The sequence below is a fragment of the Pocillopora damicornis genome, chromosome 5 (genome assembly GCF_964200805.1).
Source record: "Pocillopora damicornis chromosome 5, jaPocDami1.2, whole genome shotgun sequence".
Lineage (NCBI taxonomy): Eukaryota > Metazoa > Cnidaria > Anthozoa > Scleractinia > Pocilloporidae > Pocillopora > Pocillopora damicornis.
In genome coordinates, this window is record NC_142674.1 from 12,340,619 (window position 1) to 12,363,071 (window position 22,453).

General features: G+C 37.4%; 2 protein-coding genes and 2 long non-coding RNA genes across 4 annotated transcripts; 2 read left to right on the plus strand and 2 right to left on the minus strand.

Annotated features, from left to right (window-relative positions):
- Window positions 1-2,356: 2,356 nt before the first annotated feature.
- Window positions 2,357-4,831, plus strand: LOC149045314 (uncharacterized). Its single transcript, XR_016187196.1, has 2 exons — window positions 2,357-2,919; window positions 3,145-4,831. It is a non-coding gene; the product is annotated as an uncharacterized LOC149045314 (long non-coding RNA).
- Window positions 4,832-10,061: 5,230 nt separating this feature from the next.
- LOC149045315 (uncharacterized) lies at window positions 10,062-11,834 on the minus strand. Its single transcript, XR_016187192.1, has 3 exons — window positions 11,343-11,834; window positions 11,026-11,117; window positions 10,062-10,735 (listed from the first exon to the last, which is right to left on the minus strand). It is a non-coding gene; the product is annotated as an uncharacterized LOC149045315 (long non-coding RNA).
- A 1,120-nt stretch (window positions 11,835-12,954) lies between these two features.
- Window positions 12,955-14,140, plus strand: LOC149045316 (E3 ubiquitin-protein ligase DZIP3-like). Its single transcript, XM_089208122.1, has one exon. It carries the CDS (start codon window positions 13,403-13,405, stop codon window positions 14,138-14,140), a length of 738 nt encoding a protein of 245 aa, XP_089064248.1. The 5' UTR covers window positions 12,955-13,402.
- A 1,333-nt stretch (window positions 14,141-15,473) lies between these two features.
- LOC149045317 (RNA-splicing ligase RtcB homolog) lies at window positions 15,474-22,445 on the minus strand. The gene is made up of 10 exons (XM_089205888.1): window positions 22,404-22,445; window positions 19,548-19,596; window positions 18,978-19,028; window positions 18,465-18,559; window positions 17,958-18,019; window positions 17,555-17,604; window positions 17,046-17,152; window positions 16,265-16,369; window positions 15,696-15,750; window positions 15,474-15,544 (listed from the first exon to the last, which is right to left on the minus strand). Exons 1-10 carry the CDS (start codon window positions 22,443-22,445, stop codon window positions 15,474-15,476), a joined length of 687 nt encoding a protein of 228 aa, XP_089062014.1.
- Window positions 22,446-22,453: the final 8 nt, after the last annotated feature.

A 22,453-nucleotide genomic window follows, 5' to 3' on the forward strand; every position in this document is an offset into this window, starting at 1 on the left:
TAGCCCAAAAGTTATTGTTTTTCCCATTCTTTGTGCACAGCCACCTGATTTCACATGATATCATTTGCAAGAAAGCTGTGATATGATTGGTACGAGAAAACGCTGTGATTGGTGTGAATGGCTAAACGCTGTGGTTGGTGTGAATGACTAAACGCTGTGATTGGTGCAAGATATCCGAATGCTGTGATATCATTGGTGTGAGATATGAACCCTTGTGCGGCAATCTGATTGGTGCGAGATACAAACCCAAATGCGGTGATTGGTGAGAGCAACATACCATTTCACACACTAACATAGTTTTTTTAAATTTTTTTATTAAGGGCCTGCCAGAAACCGCAACAGACACACAAGGAGTGTAAAATGTTCGCATTTCGGAATATTTAGCGTTGTAAATCGGCCATATTTCGTTTCCCAAACTATTCCGTATAACGTATGAAGTCAACGGTTCCTCGCCTAACCTAACACCGCGTAAAACAACGCGTGACGCTTTCATGAATAATTATATGTGTGTGTCCGAGAATTAATCTTTCGTCTTTCTCGAGATGTGAGCTTGGGACGCCTCTGCTCAAACTCCTTAATTGCAAGCGCAACAAAAACCTCAAGAAACCTCACCCCAGCACCCCGGGGTTGTAAGATTGTATGTAAACGTGTTTTATTTTTCGACCACGGCTAGGCGGGTTACCTCACCCCACCTGGGGTCCCCCATCTCCATGTAAACAGGCCCTAAAAAAGACTCGAAAATGCAACAACGACGCCTGTTCTGTAGTCTGCGTCATTTACGTCAAAGGTATCCATGGTTACTATAGTTCTAGTCTTTCCATGTCACGCAGTCCGACACGCGAAAACAATCAGAAGCAAAATTTCACCCAAAACCTGCGGCAAGTGGAGCTACTACTCTGTGATGAATGTGTCCAGTAGAAATGTAATCTCCATAGAAGCGTTAAGATATGACGGAAACTATTGATAGCGCAGAGCAAAGGTTAGTGTTTGGAAACTGCAAGTGTGAGCTCACCGAATACCCCTCCTTGAAATTGTCTGCGTCATTTGACGATGAAATCCGCTTGAATACGAGATTTCATCTTAGGCCGCAAATGGACAAACCTTTATCTCAACCAACTTTTTTCTATTCTGATGACTGCTGAGACATCGAAGCCTGACTGACCTAAATTAACGCATGTTGCAGGGAGCTGATAATATAACCAGGTGAAATCGTTATGCTTCCATGACCGCAAACCAATTGCAAGTGGGCCTCCGAGTGAGAGCTCACAAGTCAACCTTTGGAGATAGGTTTGTAGATTATTCCATATTGAGTCGAGTTTCAGTTTGAATACGTTCTTTTTGTCTATTACAACTTGTAATAAACACATCGTTACGACCTCAAGTGAATCTACGCTGCGCTAGCAAGCATTTTACCTTCCCGACCGTCTTTATTTTAGCCCGCACACAGGCTGAATTGACCATAAAAAGAAGTCACTAAGGGTGAAGAAAATGGCTCATACAGTCGAACGATCGATTAAATCTTACCGAGTTTGTCGAAATCATTCGACTAAAATCGGTTCATGTGGTTGCGCAACGCTTAAAATCGAAGTCCTGGTATAGTCCTGATACGCGACAGATCACTCACAAACACGACACGATTAGAAACTAAAAATAACAATACGGGTAAAATTTCCGCACAGCCCCATACTATTGTTAAACAAATCTGTTTTCCCAATGGCAATGTATTGTTTTAGTCATTGTTTTCTCCATTCAAGAACTGAATGCATAATGAAGTATGGGGCTGTGCGGAAATTTTACCACAATACGTTTTGGATCACACAAGATTGCAGTATTCACCATTTGTGAAAAAATCGCTGAGGTAATTTTTAGCTCATGCCAAGTCAATTTAACGGTTCTTTTATGTCCTTTTATGTTTATCACTGACAGCACCTCGTGCAATTTTTTTCCCCCGTTCACCTTCACCCGCCTTGATACAAATGGTTACCGAGTTTGTCGAAATCATTCGACTAAAATCGATTCATGTGGTTGCGTAACGATTAAAATCGAAGTCCTGGTATAGTCCTGATACGTGACAGATCACTCACAAACACGACACGATTAGAAACTAAAAATAACAATACGTTTTGGATCACACAAGATTGCAGTATTCACCATTTGTGAAAAAATCGCTGAGGTAATTTTTAGCTCATGTCAAGTCAATTTAACGGTAGTCTAATTCTTAGCTTTCTGTGTGCAATGTTCACCGACAGCACCTAGTGCAGTTTTTTTCCCCCGTTCACGCTGTATTGTGCTTCACTTGTTTATCTGCTGCCACTTCGTTCTCATGAGGCTCTACCCACATAATTACGATGGCCCACAAGGGACTTGCTGCAAAGAAAAAGAAACGCTGCAAACAAAAAAGTGATTGCTGCAAACAAAAAAGTGAATGCTGCAAACAAAAAAAGTGAATGCTGCAAACAAAAAAGTGATTGCTGCAAACAAAAAAGTGATTGCTGCAAACAAAAAAGAACAGATCATGCGTGCGCATTATGCCCGAGGGACTGGATAGAGTTTTGCTCGTCTCCAGAGCCTACGAGTATTTCCCTCCATTTTTCCAGCATGATCTCGACACCAAAATAACGATTATCGTTATTTCTAAATTGGCCCTGAAATAACGAATAGCATAATTTCGGTGCATGTTGAGACCTTCGGGCTCGAAGCTTGGGAACTTGTATCCAGGGAAAGATAAAATGGCGGCTTACGGCGGCGAAGGAAATCTCAATAGTTTAATATTTTAGCGTGAAAAGGCTTGGGTGTTGCGATCTGGTTCTCAAGTAAAAAAAATCACGGTCTGCAATGGCACTACCACCTTTTGAACAACAATAAAACATTGAAACGATGGTAAAAAGCAGCAAGTTTCGAAGTCTCAACGAAACATGGGTAAGCTGAGTTTCAGTCAAATATCATGACATTTGGGATGTAATTTCGATACCGAATAAATAGTTCTACATGGTTATACACGCATAGGATTCTGTTGTGTTCACGTGAAGGCCATTTCAGCCATTCCTGCCACTTGTAAGTGGTAGGAAATAAAATATATGCATACTTGTTTCGTATTTTAGCCCTGTGAAATCACAAATTTGATTTATTTCTTCTTTGTTTTAGGTGGTCATTATCCATTATTTTTGGAAGTCGATGCTGATGAGAAAGAAAAAATGTTTACGATTATTTCTTCTCTCGAACATTTTACTATTTAGGTACCAAATAATCTTGATACTGAAGATCATTGCATCCTATTATGAAAAAATTACCCTTGATTGCTTTGTCAACTGGAATGAATAATGTAATATACCTTGTGATTTGTGGGATTTTCACAAGTAAACTAGAAATACTTGAAGAGGGTAATGATGTACTTAATGCAGAGCATTTGGTACAAAGTCTGCTTTGCTGTAATCTACCTGAAGGTGCTTTTTATATGCTAGTAAGACTTGCACAGCCCAGTCAAAATGTTTTTGAGTAGTAGACAAGATGGCTGTAGTAATTATAGGCAGCAGAGGCCAAACCTCTTCCTGAAAAGCAGTCTGAAAAGTGTGAAGTTAGCAGAAGGTACTTCATTGTAGGCAGCCAAATTGTAAGCTGCCAGCCCATTTTGAGTGAGTAGTAAAACTCAAGATTGGCTATTTTAGCTAATTTTATTGAGAACCAAATTCCCAGCAACGGGCACATTTTTACTGGGCTATTTGTTATTTAACTACCTAGTAATATTCTTATTAAAATTTACTGCATTCCTTTCTAATAATTTGCTGCTGATTGTATGCTGTATATAGCTTATGATTTGTGTGATTTTCAAGAGTAAATTAGAAATACCTGAAGATGGTAATGATGTACTAGATAATGTACTTGATGCAAAGCAATTTTGGTACAAAGTGTGTGCCTTGTCCGTAGGTGATTTTGCATGCTAATAAGACTTGTAATTCAAATAATATACATCAGCTGGAGTGGGAATATTAAAAGAAAAATACAGAAAGAAACATTGATAAATAAAATAAATCAATAGAAATGACAAAAATCATGGTTTTATCTCCAAATTAAGCACTTAATCGAAGATCACTGCACTGCTCAGGTCCAGAAGGCTGAGAGAGTACTGTCTACTGTTAGTTTGATTTTTGTCATTTCTATTGATTTATTTTATTTATCAATGTTTCTTTGAATTATGATTCAATGATCTCTTTCAATAGTGCAGGTTCGCTCATGTAACCTAATCTCCCACATATGTATGTATGTATGTATGTATGTATGAGCTCAGTTGAAATGTTTTTGAGTGGAAGGCAAGCTGGTGATAGTAATGGGCAGCAGAGGCTGAACCTTGTCTTGAATGGAAGTGTGAAAAGTGTGAAGTTAGCGGCAGCTATATTGTGGCAGGCAGCCAAATTGTCGGCTGTGGCACATTTTTACTGGGCTGATTGTGTGTAGTATATATGTGCACTTCTTTTAGGGCATTAAACAGGTTAAAGTACTAAGAAATCCTCTGTGATAACTTGATAATTCAAGATGTGAAAATTTTTAATAGTAAGGTAAAGCTTGATCATTCTTAAGAGTTTCCATTTGTTCTGGAAATTTGGGGGAGAGTCAGGGGAGCATTATTTATACATTAATAATTTACAGAAAAAGTAAAAAAAAAAGGACTAAGGTAAAATCCCAATTTGTTTTAAGAGTTGATTTTATTAAGCGAAAACCCTGGATATAGCTTGGGATTTGTGTGATTTTCACAAATTGTTAGGTTATCATGTAAACTTAATTTACAGGAACCTTGTTAATTTTCAGCTTCAAGAATAAAAGTACATAATCTTTAGTGCAGCCCTCTTTTCTCCCCGCCATTATTCTAATTTTTTTTATCAAGTTTCCTTTTTCTTGTGTTCAATTAATTTATTGACTTTACAGGTGAAATCGTAATATCTGCTAGCACAATTATCTCTGCTAAGAGTGTCTACCATCACTCTTGCCGGTCTCGAGCCCAAAACGCTGCAAACTAGCTGAAACTACATGTATTTCGTAAAATTGCAATGAAATCTATCTAAAAACACCAAAATCCGGCAGAACGCACGAGTTTTTGCCAAATTTTACGCAAAAGTTGACAAAAGCGCTCAATTCGAACTGAAAAACACTTTTTTTTTTGCAAAAGTCAGCCTATTTTACATTCAAAAACACGATGTCTTTAACAAAATAGGGATACAATCCATGTGAAAACACTTATTCCAGCCAAAACGCAGTGTTCTCAGTAGAATTTGGGGAAAAAACGCGTAAAAACCGTCAGAAACACAACAAATTGGACTGATTTTACCCACTTTTTGTGTAAATAGCTGCCAAAACCCTCAAAACTAGCTGGAACTACATGTTTTTCACAAGATCGCCATAAAATCTTGAAACGTTGCTTTAGAGACCTTTATGCCTCCAAAACGAGTTTTTTATTTTAAAAAAAATGTAATGAACAAAGATGTTAAAGGGGAAAAAGCTGTGAGAAAGGAGAAGTTTAGTGTTGCTGTCTGATATACCGCCCAGATATATCAATTTATTAATTTAACGCCTTTAGCCGTGGGTAGAAGTTTTTCTCTAGACTAAGAGGATCCTCCCTATGTTGACGAACCTCAATAATTCGTTGATTTTACTGTTTTTACACAGATTTGATTTTAACCATATTCGCCAAAATAACTGCCAAAACACGGCAAAGCAGTATCTTAGCCAAGAGCGATACTGGCCATTTCACACATCCTTATTAGATATGAAATTTATTGAAGATTGTCATTCTAGCACATGTTGGCTAGTTTCCACAGCTTTCTTGATTTTCATGGGAAAGTGGAATTGGTTGGTACCATGACCAATCTCCTCGACTTTCCCATGATTTTCATAGGATGTCAGCATCGACCCATACTTCGAACCTCAGTTGTTTTTTTTTTTTACATTGGCGCGAGTTTCACAACTTCGTTGTGGTTTGGCATTGACTCAGAGTTGGGCTTATTTTTATAGCTAATCCATCGGCGACTTTCTCATGATTTTCTTGGGTTCTCAACAGTGACAGGCACTTTGGAACCATAATTTTATAAATATGTCAACACTGGCAAATACTGCTAAAATCTACACTCTACTAAACTCCATGTACCACAATATCCACACAACTGCGTGTGCCTACTTGACAATCCTAACCCTAACCCTAAAACTATCCAGTAAACCAAGTATTGTATTGCTGGTTTGAGAGACTAAACTGGCTCAAATGATCCAGCTGCTTAAAAATCTAAGCACAGAGTAAGTTTAAAAGACTCAATTTTGTAAGGTTTCGAAACAGTTCCAAAATTAACATGCACATAGCTCAGTGTAAAACATCGAAGCTTCTAGGACTTCTTATGATTCCTACGAACGTACACACCTAATGCACGTCAATTTGCCTTTGTTGTCCTCGAACGATCACGTCTTCATGGTAACATGGTGTAAGAACTGTACAGCACTTTATATATATATGTTTTACTTGACGGTAAAAGTTTGAATCCGTACAAGGAAACGTAACGGAAACAGGCGACGATAATATTCCGTTGACAGAAATGCAACGGAAACGTGTCGTCGTATTTCCGTTCAGGAATCATACCGGAAACATAACAGGTCCAAGGAAGAAGTGAATGACGTGGAAACATAGAGTTTCATTTTTCCGAATTACGGAATCGTGCCATTTCGTCCTGTGTTCACTCCAACTCTGTGCTATCCTAAACCTAACCCAAACCCCAAACCAATCCTAAGCTATGGTAAAGGGTTTAAGTCAGGGTTGAGGATAGGGTTAGGGCAGGAGCCCATTACCTGGTTAGGGTTAGAGTTTGGGTTGCTTCGGGTCAGAGGGGTTTAGTGTTACAATCAGGGTTAGGGCTAGGGTAAAATTATGCTTAGGGTTAGCGGGGTTTAGTGTTAGAATTAGGGTTAAGGCTAGGGTGAGGCTATGCTTAGGGTTGGCGTTAATATTTTTCTACAAGCATTCAATTGCAGGGTTTTTGGTATTGTGTTTGTAAATTTCAGTAACTACTTGAAAGTTTACTGAAAAACAAACGATAGGCCGACTGGTACACTTACAGGATAGATAGAGAAGGTTTGGGTTAGGGTTAGGTTTAGGGTTAGGGTTAGGTCTAGGTTAAGGGCTATAGGTTAGGGTTTAGGGTTTAGGGTTAGGTTTTAGGGTTATGGTGTGGGGCTAGGGTTTGGGATTAGGGTTAGGGTTGGGGTTTGGGCTTTGTGTTAGGGTTAGAGGGTCTGCGGTTGAGGTTAGGGCTAGGGTGAAGGTTTTGGGTTAAGGTTTGGGGGTAGGGTTAGTGTTTAGGGTAAGAGTGTAAGCCTCTTCAAAAATATTTTTAAGAAGATTTTGTCACCTTTTACACTTAAATAACCACTTGAAGAATTTTGACCAGTTGGATTATTTGAAGTGGTTGGATTAATTTTGATTGGTGTTTAATAACTTTTAGTAGTTGGATGATTATTTTTACCAGTTGAACCACTGTAATATGCTGGATCTTTTTAACTAATGTTACCATCCTTACCAGGTTGATTACTTGAAGTATTTGAACCAATTTCACTGGTTACACATGCATTATCCAGTTAGACCATTTCAACTGGTTGGATCATTTAAACCAGTTTGTCCATTTTAGATATTGGCATCATTTTAACAAGTTGGATCATGTTAACCAGTTGCACCATTTTACTAAGTGAGATCGTTTCTTCCAATTGGACCATGTCACGTAATTAAAATCTTTTCACCGTTTAGACCATTTTATCTTGTTTTGGCTGGTTGGACCATGTTAATCAGTTGTATCATTTTGACTGGAGTGAAAAGTTCCGTTCTTTACCCTAGCCCTAACCCTAACCCTAACCCGGGGCTAGGGTTAGGGTTAGGATAGCTCGCACCAAGAGTTAGAGTTAGGGCTTGGGTAGGGTGGGATTATGATTAGGCTGAGGGTTACAATTTTTTCTGAAAACATCCAATTTTTTTTTTTGGTATTGTGTTTGGCTCTAAACTTTAACAACTACTTGAAAGTTTGCTTGAAATCAAAATATACCATTTTTTGCCAAAATAACTGCCAAAATGCTCAATTCGGGCCTTTTTATCAATTTACACTGGGTTTAAGCTTGGTTTTTGTGTTTTCCCACAGACTCTTGCACTATTTTGCTGAGAACATTGTGTTTTAGCTTTTTTGCAGCGTTTTTAAAACTGAAATAAGCTTATTTTTGCAAAAAAAAACAAACGTGTTTTTCAGTCGAATTGAGTGTTTTTGTCAACTTTCGCGAAAAATTTTGCAAAAATCGTACATTTCTGCCGTATTTTGGAGTTTTTAAACGGATTTCGTCGTGATCTTGTGAAAAACATGTAGTTTCAAGCTAGTTTTCAGTGTTTTGGCAGTTATCTTGGCAAAAAATGGGTAAGTCAGCGCAATTTATTTTTTGGTTTTTAAGGGTTTTTTGCCCAAATTTTACTGAGAACACTGTGTGTTAGCTTGTCTCCATTGCTTTTTCGCAGATTCTATCGCTGTTTTGCTGAAAACATAACGTTTAAGCTTGTTTGCATCGTTTTTGGTCGTGAAATAAGCTAATTTTTGCAAAAGGAACAAAAACGTGTTTTTCAGCCCAAATTGACATAAAGGATACAGAACATTTGCTTATTGCCTTTTTTTTGTCCTTAGTCATGAAGTTGATTTTGGCATTTCAAACAAAAACTCTGCTAGAGCATTAATTGAATTACATATCATGCACTTACTTTGAAGCAAGAACACTTTTTTTTTAATTCAGAAAAATACCTTTTCATTTTTTTTTAAGGACTGCTGGATATAACCTGTACAACCAAGATGAATTTACATTCATTATTTGTCATAACTTACACTAAATTAGAAATTCAAGTATGAAATGAGGGTACTAGCCCTTTAATAGTGTTCAAAATTTCCATATGCAGGGGTACTTGTGGCTACTGGAGAAGAATCAGTCTTTAACCCTTCCCCCCCCCTCTAAGGGAGATAATAAGTACAGATATCCTCTTCCCTTGGGGCAACTAGCTTAAAAGTGAGTGATCTCAGGGGCCCTCCAAAAAAGTTTTCTACAGCAATAACTAAGCTCTACAGAAGCACACTATGCAGACAAAAGGTGTAAGAGAATCAATGAATTCTTTAATTCTTGGTCCCTCCCAGGCCAACCTATTGTACAAATCTCATGACATCTGTTCCAGTTTCATCAGTCAATTTTTCAAGCTTCAAGCTTTTCCTGCAATTATGTACTTGTTCTTGAAGCTGAAAACTAACAAGGTTCCTGTAAATTAAGTTTACATAACAACCTAACAATTTGTGAAAATCACACAAATCCCAAGCTATATCCAGAATTATGCTCTTAATAAAATAAAGTTTTAAAGCAAATTGGGATTTTGCCCTAGTTCTTTTTATTTTTTTGTTACTTTTTAAATACATTTGTATAAATAATGCTCCCCTAACTCTCCCCAAAACTTTTAGAACAGATGCAAACTCTTAAGAATGATCAAGCTTTACCTTATTATTAAAAATTTTTACATCTTAGACTACCAAGTTATCACAGAAGTTTTTTTCGGTACTTAGACCTGTTTAACACCTAAAAAGAAGAACACATACATAACACACACAATCAGCCAGGTCAAAATGTGTTGCAGCCAACAATTTGGCCACCTACAATGAAATAGCTGCCAATTTCACACATGTCAGACTTCTATTCAGGACAAGATTTGGCCTCTGCTGCCTATTACTATTGCCACCTTGCCTGCCACTCAAAATTTCAACTGAGATTGTACATACATACATGTGGGATTAGGTTACATGAGCGAACCTGCACTATTGAAAGAGGTCAATGAATTATAACTCAAAGAAACATTGATAAATGAAATAAATCAATAGAAATGACAAAAATTAAACTAACCGCAGACAGCACTTTTTTGGCCTTCGGGGCATGATCAGTGCAGTGATCTTCAACTAAGTGCTTAATTTGGACATAAAACTAAAACTTGTTATGGTTAAATATTATTATTTTTCTTTCGATATTCCCATTCTAGTTGATGTATATTATTTGAATAACAAATCTTATTAGCATGTTAAAATCACCTGAGGACAAGGCATACACTTTGTGCCAAAATTGCTTTGCATCAAGTACGTTATCTAGTACATCATTACCATCGTCAGGTATTTCTAATTTACTCTTGAAAATCACACAAATCATAAGCTATATACAGCATACAATTGGCAGCAAATTATTAAAAAGGAATGCAGTAATCTTTAATAATAAGATTACTTAGTAGCTAAATAACAAATAGCCTAGTCAAAATGTGCCGGTAACCAGGGATTTGGCTGTCCACACAGAACATTTGTTAGGCGTCTAGTCTGGACGAGGTTTGGCCTCTACCTTCTATTACTATAGCCAGCTTGCCTACTTCTAAAAAACATTTTGACTAGGCTGAAAAAAATGTTTGAGAGAAAAATGGCCACAACAAGCCCACTTACTGCAAAATAAGAAACATAAAAGTAACAATTCAAATTAATACAGAATATAAGCCTTGCAGGATTTGGCTCTCAATAAAATTAGTTAAAATAGCCGATCTTGAGTTTAACTACTCACTCAAAATGGGCTGACAGCCTGCAATTTGGCCGCCTACGATGAAGTATCTTCCACTGACTTCACACCTTTCAGACTGCTTTTCAGGATGAGGTTTGGCCTCTGCTGCCTATAATTACTACAGCCATCTTGTCTACTACTAAAGAACATTTTGACTGGGCTGTGCAAGTGTTACTAGCATATAAAAAGCACCTTCAGGTAGATTACAGCAAAGCAGACTTTGTACCAAATGCTCTGCATTAAGTACATCATTACCCTCTTCAAGTATTTCTAGTTTACTTGTGAAAATCCCACAAATCACAAGGTATATTACATTATTCATTCCAGTTGACAAAGCAATCAAGGGTAATTTTTTCATAATAGGATGCAATGATCTTCAGTATCAAGATTATTTGGTACCTAAATAGTAAAATGTTCGAGAGAAGAAATAATCGTAAACATTTTTTCTTTCTCATCAGCATCGACTTCCAAAAATAATGGATAATGACCACCTAAAACAAAGAAGAAATAAATCAAATTTGTGATTTCACAGGGCTAAAATACGAAACAAGTATGCATATATTTTATTTCCTACCACTTACAAGTGGCAGGAATGGCTGAAATGGCCTTCACGTGAACACAACAGAATCCTATGCGTGTATAACCATGTAGAACTATTTATTCGGTATCGAAATTACATCCCAAATGTCATGATATTTGACTGAAACTCAGCTTACCCATGTTTCGTTGAGACTTCGAAACTTGCTGCTTTTTACCATCGTTTCAATGTTTTATTGTTGTTCAAAAGGTGGTAGTGCCATTGCAGACCGTGATTTTTTTTACTTGAGAACCAGATCGCAACACCCAAGCCTTTTCACGCTAAAATATTAAACTATTGAGATTTCCTTCGCCGCCGTAAGCCGCCATTTTATCTTTCCCTGGATACAAGTTCCCAAGCTTCGAGCCCGAAGGTCTCAACATGCACCGAAATTATGCTATTCGTTATTTCAGGGCCAATTTAGAAATAACGATAATCGTTATTTTGGTGTCGAGATCATGCTGGAAAAATGGAGGGAAATACTCGTAGGCTCTGGAGACGAGCAAAACTCTATCCAGTCCCTCGGGCATAATGCGCACGCATGATCTGTTCTTTTTTGTTTGCAGCAATCACTTTTTTGTTTGCAGCAATCACTTTTTTGTTTGCAGCAATCACTTTTTTGTTTGCAGCAATCACTTTTTTGTTTGCACCATTCACTTTTTTGTTTGCAGCGTTCACTTTTTTGTTTGCAGCGTTTCTTTTTCTTTGCAGCGAGTCCCTTGTGGGCGATCACTTTTTTGTTTGCAGCATTCACTTTTTTGTTTGCAGCATTCACTTTTTTGTTTGCAGCGTTTCTTTTTCTTTGCAGCGAGTCCCTTGTGGGCCATCGTACATAATAGGTGGCAATCGAATTGTAGAATGAGTTACATGTACACAATTTATCTCCTGAAAGTAAAAAGGTCATCGATAGCCTAGATTAAGTTTATGATAAATTGTTTAATCGTTTGTCTCACGATGTAGTCACTTGGGATGCAGATCGCGACGTTTAGACTGCTTGCTGCTTGTCTTCATCAGGCGATGGGGTCGATGCAATCGCATTAGATAGCCTTGATACAAATGGTAACGAGCAGTCGACCCCATCGCCTGATGAAGACTAGCAGCAAGCAGTCGAAACGTCGCGATCTACATCTGAACTGACTACATCGTGAGACAAACTATTACACAGTTTGTTATTACTTACCATCACGATGAACGATATCCTCTTTTACGATGTAGATCGAGTTTAATTCAAGAATTTTTCCATGTGAGAGATTATTCAGCGTTAATTGATTTCCGGTTGATTTTTTGCGATAAGTGACAGATGATTGAACAATAGGATCATATTATATATTTAAAAATGAGAGAGACCGGAGCGTGAGAGAGGGAGGGAGGGAGGGAGGGAGAGAGATATCAAGTTGATTTCATAAATAAAACGCGAAGTTTCGGAACATAACAGATTCTTTAGTCTCATTTCCGACACAGTGGCACCTCCGACGGGACTCGCGAGGCATGGAGGAACTAACCAAAGAAGCAGAGGCTAAATTGCAAATGTTGCTGTAAACTAATGGAAAAATAGCAGATTTTTTAGTCTCATTTCCGACAGCCACAGGTTAAACAAAAGAGAAGTGTAAAGGAGTATGGTCATACGGATTGTTTTGGTGAAATTCCGAATCCGAAGAAATTCTTTTTTCCCAGATGCGATCAACCTTAATCTTCTCTTTACTTTATTTCAATATTTGAATACATTGTAGAACACGCTGGGGATTGAAATTAGGAAGCTATCAGCCAAAAACCCTGCAATGCTGCCCTAAATTCCCCTAATTTACGTGTATGGAAAGTGCGCCGGCTAAAAGGAAGGAGTTCTACTCGGATCTGAAGAAAAGGCCAGTTTGATTTTCACACTAAGTGAAACGGCCATATGTCACGCTTTTTTTTAAGTCACGCAAAAGCAGATTCGAGAAGCATTTGCAAGCAATTTTAAAAGAGAAATCAGTGCTCCAGAGGTATTCAAAATCAGTTTAATGCAATACCCTCGGTGACCTTGAGATATAACGAACACTTTTGCAAGTGAAAATATTTGTGTGAGTCAATTGGTTTTGAAATCGAATATCTTATTCATTCTTTCAGTGCTGGACCTGGGAGACTGACGAAAAAGCAGCAAGCAAATTTCTTGGTTAAAAAGTCATAGACCTTTTCTTAGTAACGATCCGGTATTTCTTCATGGCCACCGCTGCAGCACCTTCGTTTCATTCGTCAAAAGAGACAACCAATTACGCCCGGCTGTGCAGGCTTCTGGTGGATGTCGGATCAGATGTCCTGAGAGAAGCATTTGAAAAGAAGCGTCCAACCGGTAACCTATACACAGTTTTGTCCAGTCCTCCAGTCCATACAGTGCTACAATCACTGAAAAAGAAAGTGTTAAATCCCCTACAATGGGGCAAACTGTATCCTGCTGTCAGATCCTCAGTTTCATCGAAGAATTTCGATATAACTCTTCTTATGGTCTTGCTGAGGAACATTTGTGGTCTTGCTCCTCCAGCGACAGGCTGGGATACACTTCCTCCTGCCACAGACACAACCTTCGAGGCAGATATCGTCCGTATCAAGTGCTACAGAAACACAGTTTATGGTCATGTCAGCAACTCCTCAGTTGATGACCCAACATTCAATCAATACTGGCAGGACATCCAAGATTCATTGGTGAGACTAGGAGGAACTGGTTATCGAAGTGCTATTGATGATCTGAAGAAGGAATGCATGGACCCTGATTTCGAAGAACACTACAAAGAGCTTCTTAAACAGTGCATCATGGATGAAGTCAGCATCAAAGAAAAATTGGATGAAATTGGTAAAAGCCTGCATGAAATGACAGAACAGTTTGGTAAAAGCCTGGATGACTTAAAGGAAGCAATCGTTCACCCTATAAAGAAAGCAGAAGACAAAGGTATTGTGTATTGACGGTAAAATCTGTGCACGGCCTTTTGATCTTTCTTGAGAAAGGAAACTTGAAGAGTAAGATTGAAGGGCCTCTGATCAGAGGGTGATAAGCAATTTAACAATCAGTTCATTTTAGTATTATAGAATGCCTACCTTTAACAAGAGTTCAAACTCAGAGTAATATCTTCCACTAGAACTGACCCCTTTCTCTCTGACCCGAAATTGGAAAAAAGACCAGGTGTTGGCTTTTCCATGAATTTTTTGGGTGATAAGCGAGTTATTTATCTATTTTTTTATTCCTCATGCGAGGAGTAAAGAGAACTCACAGTTCAAATAGATTCCCTGCCAAGGTTATTTGCACCAAAAAAACTGCAGTAAGTCCTACAGTATTTGCCTGGTCGGGTTCGTCGAAAAAAAGAAATGGGAAAAAGCTAAAATTCTTGATGAAGTGGAGACGACAGGACGCATTCTCTCCACTAAGTGTACTAAGGCCTCTGGCGTAAACACACACACAAAAAGTTTTCTAAGTCAAAGTTAGTTCCTCCCGTACCACAAATTCCTGGTACCGCAACCGAAATGGGTTGGTTAGTGCTGGTAATCACATGATTTAGAGTAAAATTTAGGATGAAACAGCGCCAGCAAATTTTTCAAAAGCGAACAAATTGCGCGAGCCTGTCGGGCGAGAGCAATTTTTAGTATTTAAATAAAATTTACAAGTGCTGCTTTATCCCAAATTGCACGAAAAAAAAACATGCGAATACTTTTTAATAATACTAATAATTTTTAATTAGTTGTTTCTTTCTTTCCTTTTTTTTTTTTTCCGTGTCATGGCTCGCTGGTTCGGCCGCTTGCCTTTACCTTGTGCTGGAGTAGTCGGGCTTTTCCCCAAAAATTTGGGTCGAGATTTTATACTCACCGTCACGAACAATCGGATTTTTGCACTCTTAGTCTTTTAGGTATCGGTCGACAGCAATAATCAGTACAAGAAAGATATCCCACGCCTCATGTAAGGTAATCCAGAACAGTATTAGATTCTGGATTCCACGCTGTGAGTGCTGGATTCCGGAATTCCGGAATCTTCCTCGTCTTTCTTACAAACTATTGCGTGAAATTCCACAAGAAGTTTGTTAAGGGCCTCCGATATATATATTTTCAATGCACAAACCTTCTAGACTTTTGGCCAGTTGTTTGTGCTTTGTTTTGTATTTTATTTTTTGCATTCTTCATCAAACTCTGGATTAATAGATGTCATTACAAGTTTCTTTGTCAATGTAGACGGCCATGACAAGTGCAATTGTCGTGGAATACTTGACAAAATACAAACTTAATGCACAGACTTAAATGCACTACACTGTTAGCAAACCTGTCTGTCGTTGACTTCAATCTTGTCCCTTTTCATGGCTTTCTCCATTTCTACCAGTGCATCTGTAAAATGAAGAAATCAAGAATGCATGACTCGGGTGACAGCGATCACCTGGAAAATAATCAAGTCTTGCCTTCTGTGGAGACATAAGTTAAGTCGATAATAGATTCATTTATCTATCGTAAAGAGAGGAACGGTATATAAACCATTTACCAGTGGCCACTTGATGTCCAAGTCCTCTACTGCCACCGTGGATTATCACACAAACCTTTTAAACATAAATTATATAATTATTGACAAGATCATTAGCAACCAAACTAACCCTAAACCAAAGAGTTCTACTGAGACCCAGTTGATGCTGTTGGAGTTGGTAGTCGTGGTAGTTGGTAACTGAATGAGTAACAATTGATAAACACAAGAACTGAGAGAATTATTATGAGGTTTGAAATGTAACGAGAGAGACTAAGAAAAGATATTTGCTACAAGCTCAAGAAAAATATCAAGCAGCTTTCCTAAAAGATCTTCAATTGCTCACATGCCTCACTCCTTGCAAGTCAGAGATCCCATGAGTGACTAAGACTTAATTTCTCCTTACAATATCAATACAGTATTAACCATAAAAGTGATGAGAATAAAGAAAAATATCAATTTGCGGATAATTAGTTGATCCAATACTTAATTCTCTGAACTAACATCATAACAATTGTGTGGTTGACAGTATGGAGAATTACAAATTTGATCTGGGAGTTAAAGGGTTAAGACGTAAGTGCCCTTTTTTCTACCTGTCCAAGATGATCAACTCCCATCTTCTTTGCAGCATAATTGTCGTAAATTTCATCCACAACCTGGATTTCCGCATAGTGATTCCCCGCTCCAAGAGTGCCAAGCTAATCAGTGGAGAAGATAAGCCATAACAGTTATCCTTCGTCAGCTTTAGGGTTTCTAATGCTGACAAAGGGTTAACGTTCGAAACGTCAGCTTTAGGAACTCTTAACGGTGGCTAATTTACACATCAATTCAGTTCATAAATCATCTTATCCTGCTATACCCCCTAACGATACAGCACCGCAATTTCCCTAAAAACTTACTATTTTACTTAACTCAAAGCCTACTTAGAGATTGAAGTAATCTGTACGTCTGAGAACAATTTTGGTCGAAAGGCGAAAGTGATCTGGATACCACTGGCTACTAACACTGTACAGTTATGGATGGAAACTCGTGCCACTTTCTCGCAAGATCGGACGCAACTTGTTCTAAAATCAGTCGCGACATGTTACTATATGTAGCCTCCCTCCCCCTCCCTAGCTCTGTAGAGTTTGCTCAATTTCGTAATGAGATCCCACTGGTTCCTTGCCATATTTGACTTCGTTCTACTTGCTCGTTGTAATAGCGTTCCCTGTGATTACAGAGGACTTTCGATAAAAGAGCGCCTTCACAACAGGCTGCAAAGAATCAGTCATCAATTGCGCTACCCTCGTCGCGCAGTCCACGCTCGTATCAAACGCTCCTGCTTATTTTATTCGGTAAGAGCTACAAATGAAACTTCTGTGCTTCTGTATTTACCTGCGGCAAGCCTCGTTTCTTTGCTCTAGCACTAGCTTTTCCAGGGTCAGCCTGCAGCATTTGTCCGTACTCTTCACAATGCTCCTTATCCTCAGCCCAAGCATAACCTGTAATGAGAAGGCAAAATTACATATAACTAAGAAGCCTTCAGATGAACACCAGTGACACCTTAAATACGACCGTCACGATTTTCAACTTCCAATTTTGTTCACCTTAATACCAGGTAACGTAATTTTAAATTCTTTTAAAATACTTCTTTGAGATGGCACATGTATAATGTATATCTAAATTTCCCAGTGACCCTTTCTCTGTTGTCCACTTCTCACTTGCCTCTTTCCGATAAAAACTACCCATTAAGCACCCTTATTTGGAATTTCCTAACTTACCATCACCCAAATCAACTCGAAAATTAATTAAAAACATCCTCACACCTTCTATTAACTGCATGGCTTTCATAAGACACCCCCTTAAAAATACAACCTAAAAGAAAATTTAGGAAAATGGCCAACCTTCTCTTAAGGACCAATCCATCCCCATTGAGAGAGCTTCCTCGAGATCTCTGTTGGAGAAAATGATAAGAAATATTAAAATGACTACAGAAAAAAAGTAATGGACCCAATACAGTGTTAACATTTTAACTCCCAGGAGTGACCAAGACAATTTCTCCTTACAATCTCAATTTACTATCAAGCAGACAAGTAATAAGGATAAAGAAAAATATCAAGTTGGGAATCGCTGGTATCAGTTGATCCAATATCAAATTCTCCAAACTATCATCATAGGGATAGTATGACAGAAAGTAAGGAAAATTACCAATGAAATCTTGAGAGTGAAAGGGTTAGGCTTGTAACTGAAGTCAGAATAAACAGCTTTGACTGACAAGTTGTACAAGAGATGAAAAACTCAGCTTACTTTGCACCCATGGGAATAACACCTTTAGAGCCAACACCAACAGGAATATGATCAAAAAGTGACTGAAATGAGAAGAAAAAAAAAAGAAACAAATATTATGGAAATTAGAAATGTTAGCATAACTAACAAGAAACATGAAAACAAACAAACAAACAAACAAACAAAAAACCAAAACAAACCAAAACAAACTAAAACAAAAAAATAAAACAGTTCTCTTAAATGTTTTGCTGGTTTGCAAATGTTTCAGATAACTGAAGTCCTCTGTGCTCATTACGTAAAAGATACACTGTGTAAGTACATGTACATGTAGAAATGCACCCAGCCTGAGGCAAGCTAAAGCAGGCAAAATTATGGCAGGTGAGTGCTCAGTATCCTCTAGGTGAAAATTATATCTTAGATACTTGTGACAGAGGAGGAGTGGGGAGAGAAAGACATTTGTACCAAGGGGGTAAGTGACAGTCAAAAGGAAGAACAGGAAATTTAACCATAATGTACTTTACCCTGTACCTGTGCTAATTGTTCTTTAACAGGTTTGACATCCTTCTCGTCAAGGTTTGTCCTCAGTAATCGCACCCCACAGTTGATATCAAAACCAACACCACCTAACACAGATGATCTTTTGTGTGAATACTTCTCATGATTATAAACAATAAGAACTTCTTTAAAATCAGATTTAGATGGGAGACTTCTTTTAAAGTAATCATACAATGAAAAATACATTTCAAGGAAAACAGGTTGTCAAAAACTTTGTGATCAGTGCCACAAGGATTGTGAACAATTTTTAAATTATATGCATATAATATGGCCAATTGAAAGCCATGCAAAGAAATGGCTTGTGCGTGTCATCACCATCTTGCATGACAAGTAAATATAAAATGACCAATTCAGAACAAACTCAAAGAATAGCATAAGGTATTTCACTGCTACTTTGGTCTTGCTACACTAGCTTGTAATTTTGATCAATCATTAATAAATCTGTTCATCAATTCATTTATGAAGTAGACTTTTTTTTAACTTTACCAGGAGAAACAACTGCTTCCGGAAGAGACATGTCAAAGGCTGCCATATTCCCTACAAAAAGAGAGAAAAAAGAAATAAAAGAAATAGAGTCCTGCTCAAAGGGGAGTTTCCAAATTACTTCTTTTGTGAGAGACAAGCACCTCTTCACTTTTGGCATCTTGTCTCATTAGAGTCACATAAATGCTATGGCTTAGAATTCTGTTAATAATAGGAAAAATTACTCCATCTCAAGGAATTATAATTATAATTTTTAAAGCAATTTTTAGCTACTTTGTCAGAGAATTGCAAAATCTCTTCCAATCAAGGGTAATTACAGCAAATAAGAACAAAGATGAGACTATGAACTATGAACATGCAACCAACTTTAAGAATGAGAGAGCAAGAATGACTTAATTTTGATTGCTTTCAGTATTTCCTCTGAATGGTTGAAGCATACTGTTACTTTTCTAGAACAACCACTGAGCAATTAGCCTATATTAAAAAATAAAATCCAATTTAAACCTGAGTTTTATTTTACAATCAATTGGACATTACATTTTATTTATTACAGATGTGTGAGTTGTAACTTACCAATAGCAAACCCATAGCCAGAATGAACATCTGGTAGTCCAACTGATCTCTGAGGGCCAAGTAAAAAATATGAGTAAACATTTCAGAATAGAAACGGAGATACATAGCCTTTTTTTATTACTGTTGTTTGGTGGTATTGCTTTGGCATGTTGTCAAAATTACAGATTTTTCCATTAAAAAAAAAAGATGATAACAAAAGCTCTGCCTGGGGGTATATTGTCATTCATATAGTCCTATTGACGAGATGACAAGTTCTTTCAGAGATGACAAATCCATCTAAAGATGAATGATATTGTTTCTGAAAGTACTTTTTTCAGGACTTCTTTTGCCTGGAAAAAATATGTGCATTTTTCCTGAAAAGGATATTAGGATACTGGTATTCGACTCATATAATTTCAGAATTTTCTAAAAGTATTGAGAAGGAAATAAAATTTTACCACAGAGAAAGTTCAACAAACCAAAATTCTGAAATAATGGGATAACTGGATGTGACTGGATAACTGGATGCTCTATTTGGCACCACTTTAAGTGAAATCTTTATGTGAAAATACTATGGAAACACAAACTGTATAACAAGAAAGTCTTCCGTCATCTCCTCTTTATTCTTTCTCTGCTTCCCACGAGTACAGGGTCAGTTTGTTAAAAGCTGAGTTTAGACAACTAACAGTCAGTGTGAAATCTGATTTCATATCTGAAAGCTTCCAAATAAAATTCAGTATGTACAATTCTTTTAGTCTGCAATTTGATGATTGGATGCTCTAAAGAAATTATAGCAAATTATTCTAAAAAGGCCTTTAAACAAAGGATTGAACACACCCTGATTAAAATTAATTTTAACTCTGGGTTAGCACTTACCATCCTTCCAACCACTGGGCCCAGGGTTGAACAAGTTTCAATTACACTAAGTTATAATTTCAACAAGAAAAAGTTATGATCATTCTTACACCAACAATTCCAGGCAAAGCTGCAACATTTGAAATCTGCTTTACACCAGGAAGGAAATCACCAATACCTAGAGAGCAATTTAATTTAACTGTATAAAAGGAATAAGACAAATGCAGCAAATACAACAGTATTATATTCCAAATGTTCAGAGTACTGTATATCTCAATGAGAAGGTTATTTGATGATAATTTAGTAAAATCATAACGGTAAACAGAAAAAATGATCGAACGCCACTCCGTCGAAGTAAAAAAGTTATCGAACGTGATCTATAATGAAATGTAATTGCTTAGTGTCAATCACAGAAACAAAAAATACAAAAACAAAAAACAAAAAAAAAGTATATATATATATATATAGCAAACCAAAGCAAAAACTTTAAAAGTGAGCTGCGAAGTGCCTTTTTATATCACAAGGTTCGCAATACTCACGGCGCGAGCGTGACGCAACTTTCACGGTCAAAGTGATAGTGTAAAGATATATAGTTCGTGTCAACGTCTGGTCACGATTCGCGTGATTTTTTTGTCATCTAGTAATTTGTAGAGCCTATCAGTTTCAATGTTAGACTGTGTTTTCTTGAGAAACTTGTTTCCTAGGAAATGATTAAAGCAGTAATTTAACATACAAAATAACGGGGTAACATACTCGCAGACGTGCATGGAACGGCTATCAGTGTGAACAGAAGAAAAGCCTGAGGATTCATGATAATCTTCATGGAAGAAAAAAGGAAAAAAAAAATAAACAGGATTACAGTGTGTCAAATCGTTCACTTTTTAGGTAAGGAATAAAATAAGTAATTCGCCGATTCATCCCTACCGATGACAGAAAAAACAAATGGTAATAAAAATTCTTGAAATTATAAAATTCTAGGGGTAATTTAAAAGGTTATTTTTCTTAATGAGAGGATAATATTATTTCCTTGAGAAATCAAATTTCCAACGAATAGCTACCGAGAAAACAAATATTCAAATTTAGATATATTTGGCCTACAGAAATGCTCGATTTTTCAATTTGAAACTTTCCACATTCGCATATTTATTTAAAGAAAGTGAATGTTGTTCCGTTTTGAAAATCCATCTTGTTATCAGCTGAACGGACCAAAAGTGTGTAAAATTGACAAGGACTCAAAAAAACCTTATAGCTTTTCAACAAAGATCTTTTCACTACTTCTTTCCCCCCGAAGACGAATTTAAACACATTTGTGGCAGTTTCTAGGGATCATGGCAATAACATCTGCGACAAGTTCCTTTGTAATTATCTTAAAGTAACTAAAGATTGCAAAGGTGTAATTTTTGATCAACGCTCTTTAGAAATTAACAAGTACCATATTTTCTTGCACAAGAGCCCTCCCCCGCATAAGCACCCTCTGGGCCAAAACGTCAAATAAGACCCCTACCCTCAAATATGTTTCCCCCCCTCACTTTCTAAATTAGTAGGGATACGAAAGGCCTTTTTCTATTGCCAATTGATAACTTTTTTACACAACAACTAAAGCGGAAAAAATAACAAGAATAGTCTCTTTAACACTCCAGTAATCCCTTGATTTGTGTTCTTTCAGAGTTCCTTCAATTTGTAAGTTCCAATTGCATTGCCATTGTACATCTTGGCTTCAAACGTCATCATCTTTTTTAAGCAAATAAGTCTCTCTCCTTGAAAGATGTTGATATTAACTTAACGTCTTCGTAGATTATGTTGCATTTCTTTCTTTGTTTTTCTATTTAAGATTTAGCAATAAAAAGCTACAATAACGTTTAACAGAAAACAGACTAGGCGCTCTCCACGATCAAGTGCATTTCCTCAAATAAGGGCCTCCTTCCTCCCCCTCCCTCCCCCAGTTGTTAGAGAAGACGGATTCTGACGCATTTGAAAACGAACTTGGGTTATTATAGTAAACTTTTTAATCGTTTGTCTCACGATGTAGTCACTTGGCGATGGGGTCGACTGCTCACGCGCCATTTGTATCA

What these genes read in the sequence shown, in the direction of transcription:
- LOC149045316 (XM_089208122.1), top strand. Translation starts at nt 13,403, where the DNA reads ATGGCCACCGCTGCAGCACCTTCGTTTCATTCGTCAAAAGAGACAACC.
- LOC149045317 (XM_089205888.1), bottom strand. Translation starts at nt 22,445, where the DNA reads ATGGCGCGTGAGCAGTCGACCCCATCGCCAAGTGACTACATC. An exon ending in GAGTTGATCATCTTGGACAG is followed by an intron (nt 15,751 to 16,264) that starts GTAGAAAAAAGG and finishes TATGTTTAAAAG; the next exon opens with GTTTGTGTGATAATCCACGG. An exon ending in TGGACATCAAGTGGCCACTG is followed by an intron (nt 15,545 to 15,695) that starts GTAAATGGTTTA and finishes TTCATTTTACAG; the next exon opens with ATGCACTGGTAGAAATGGAG.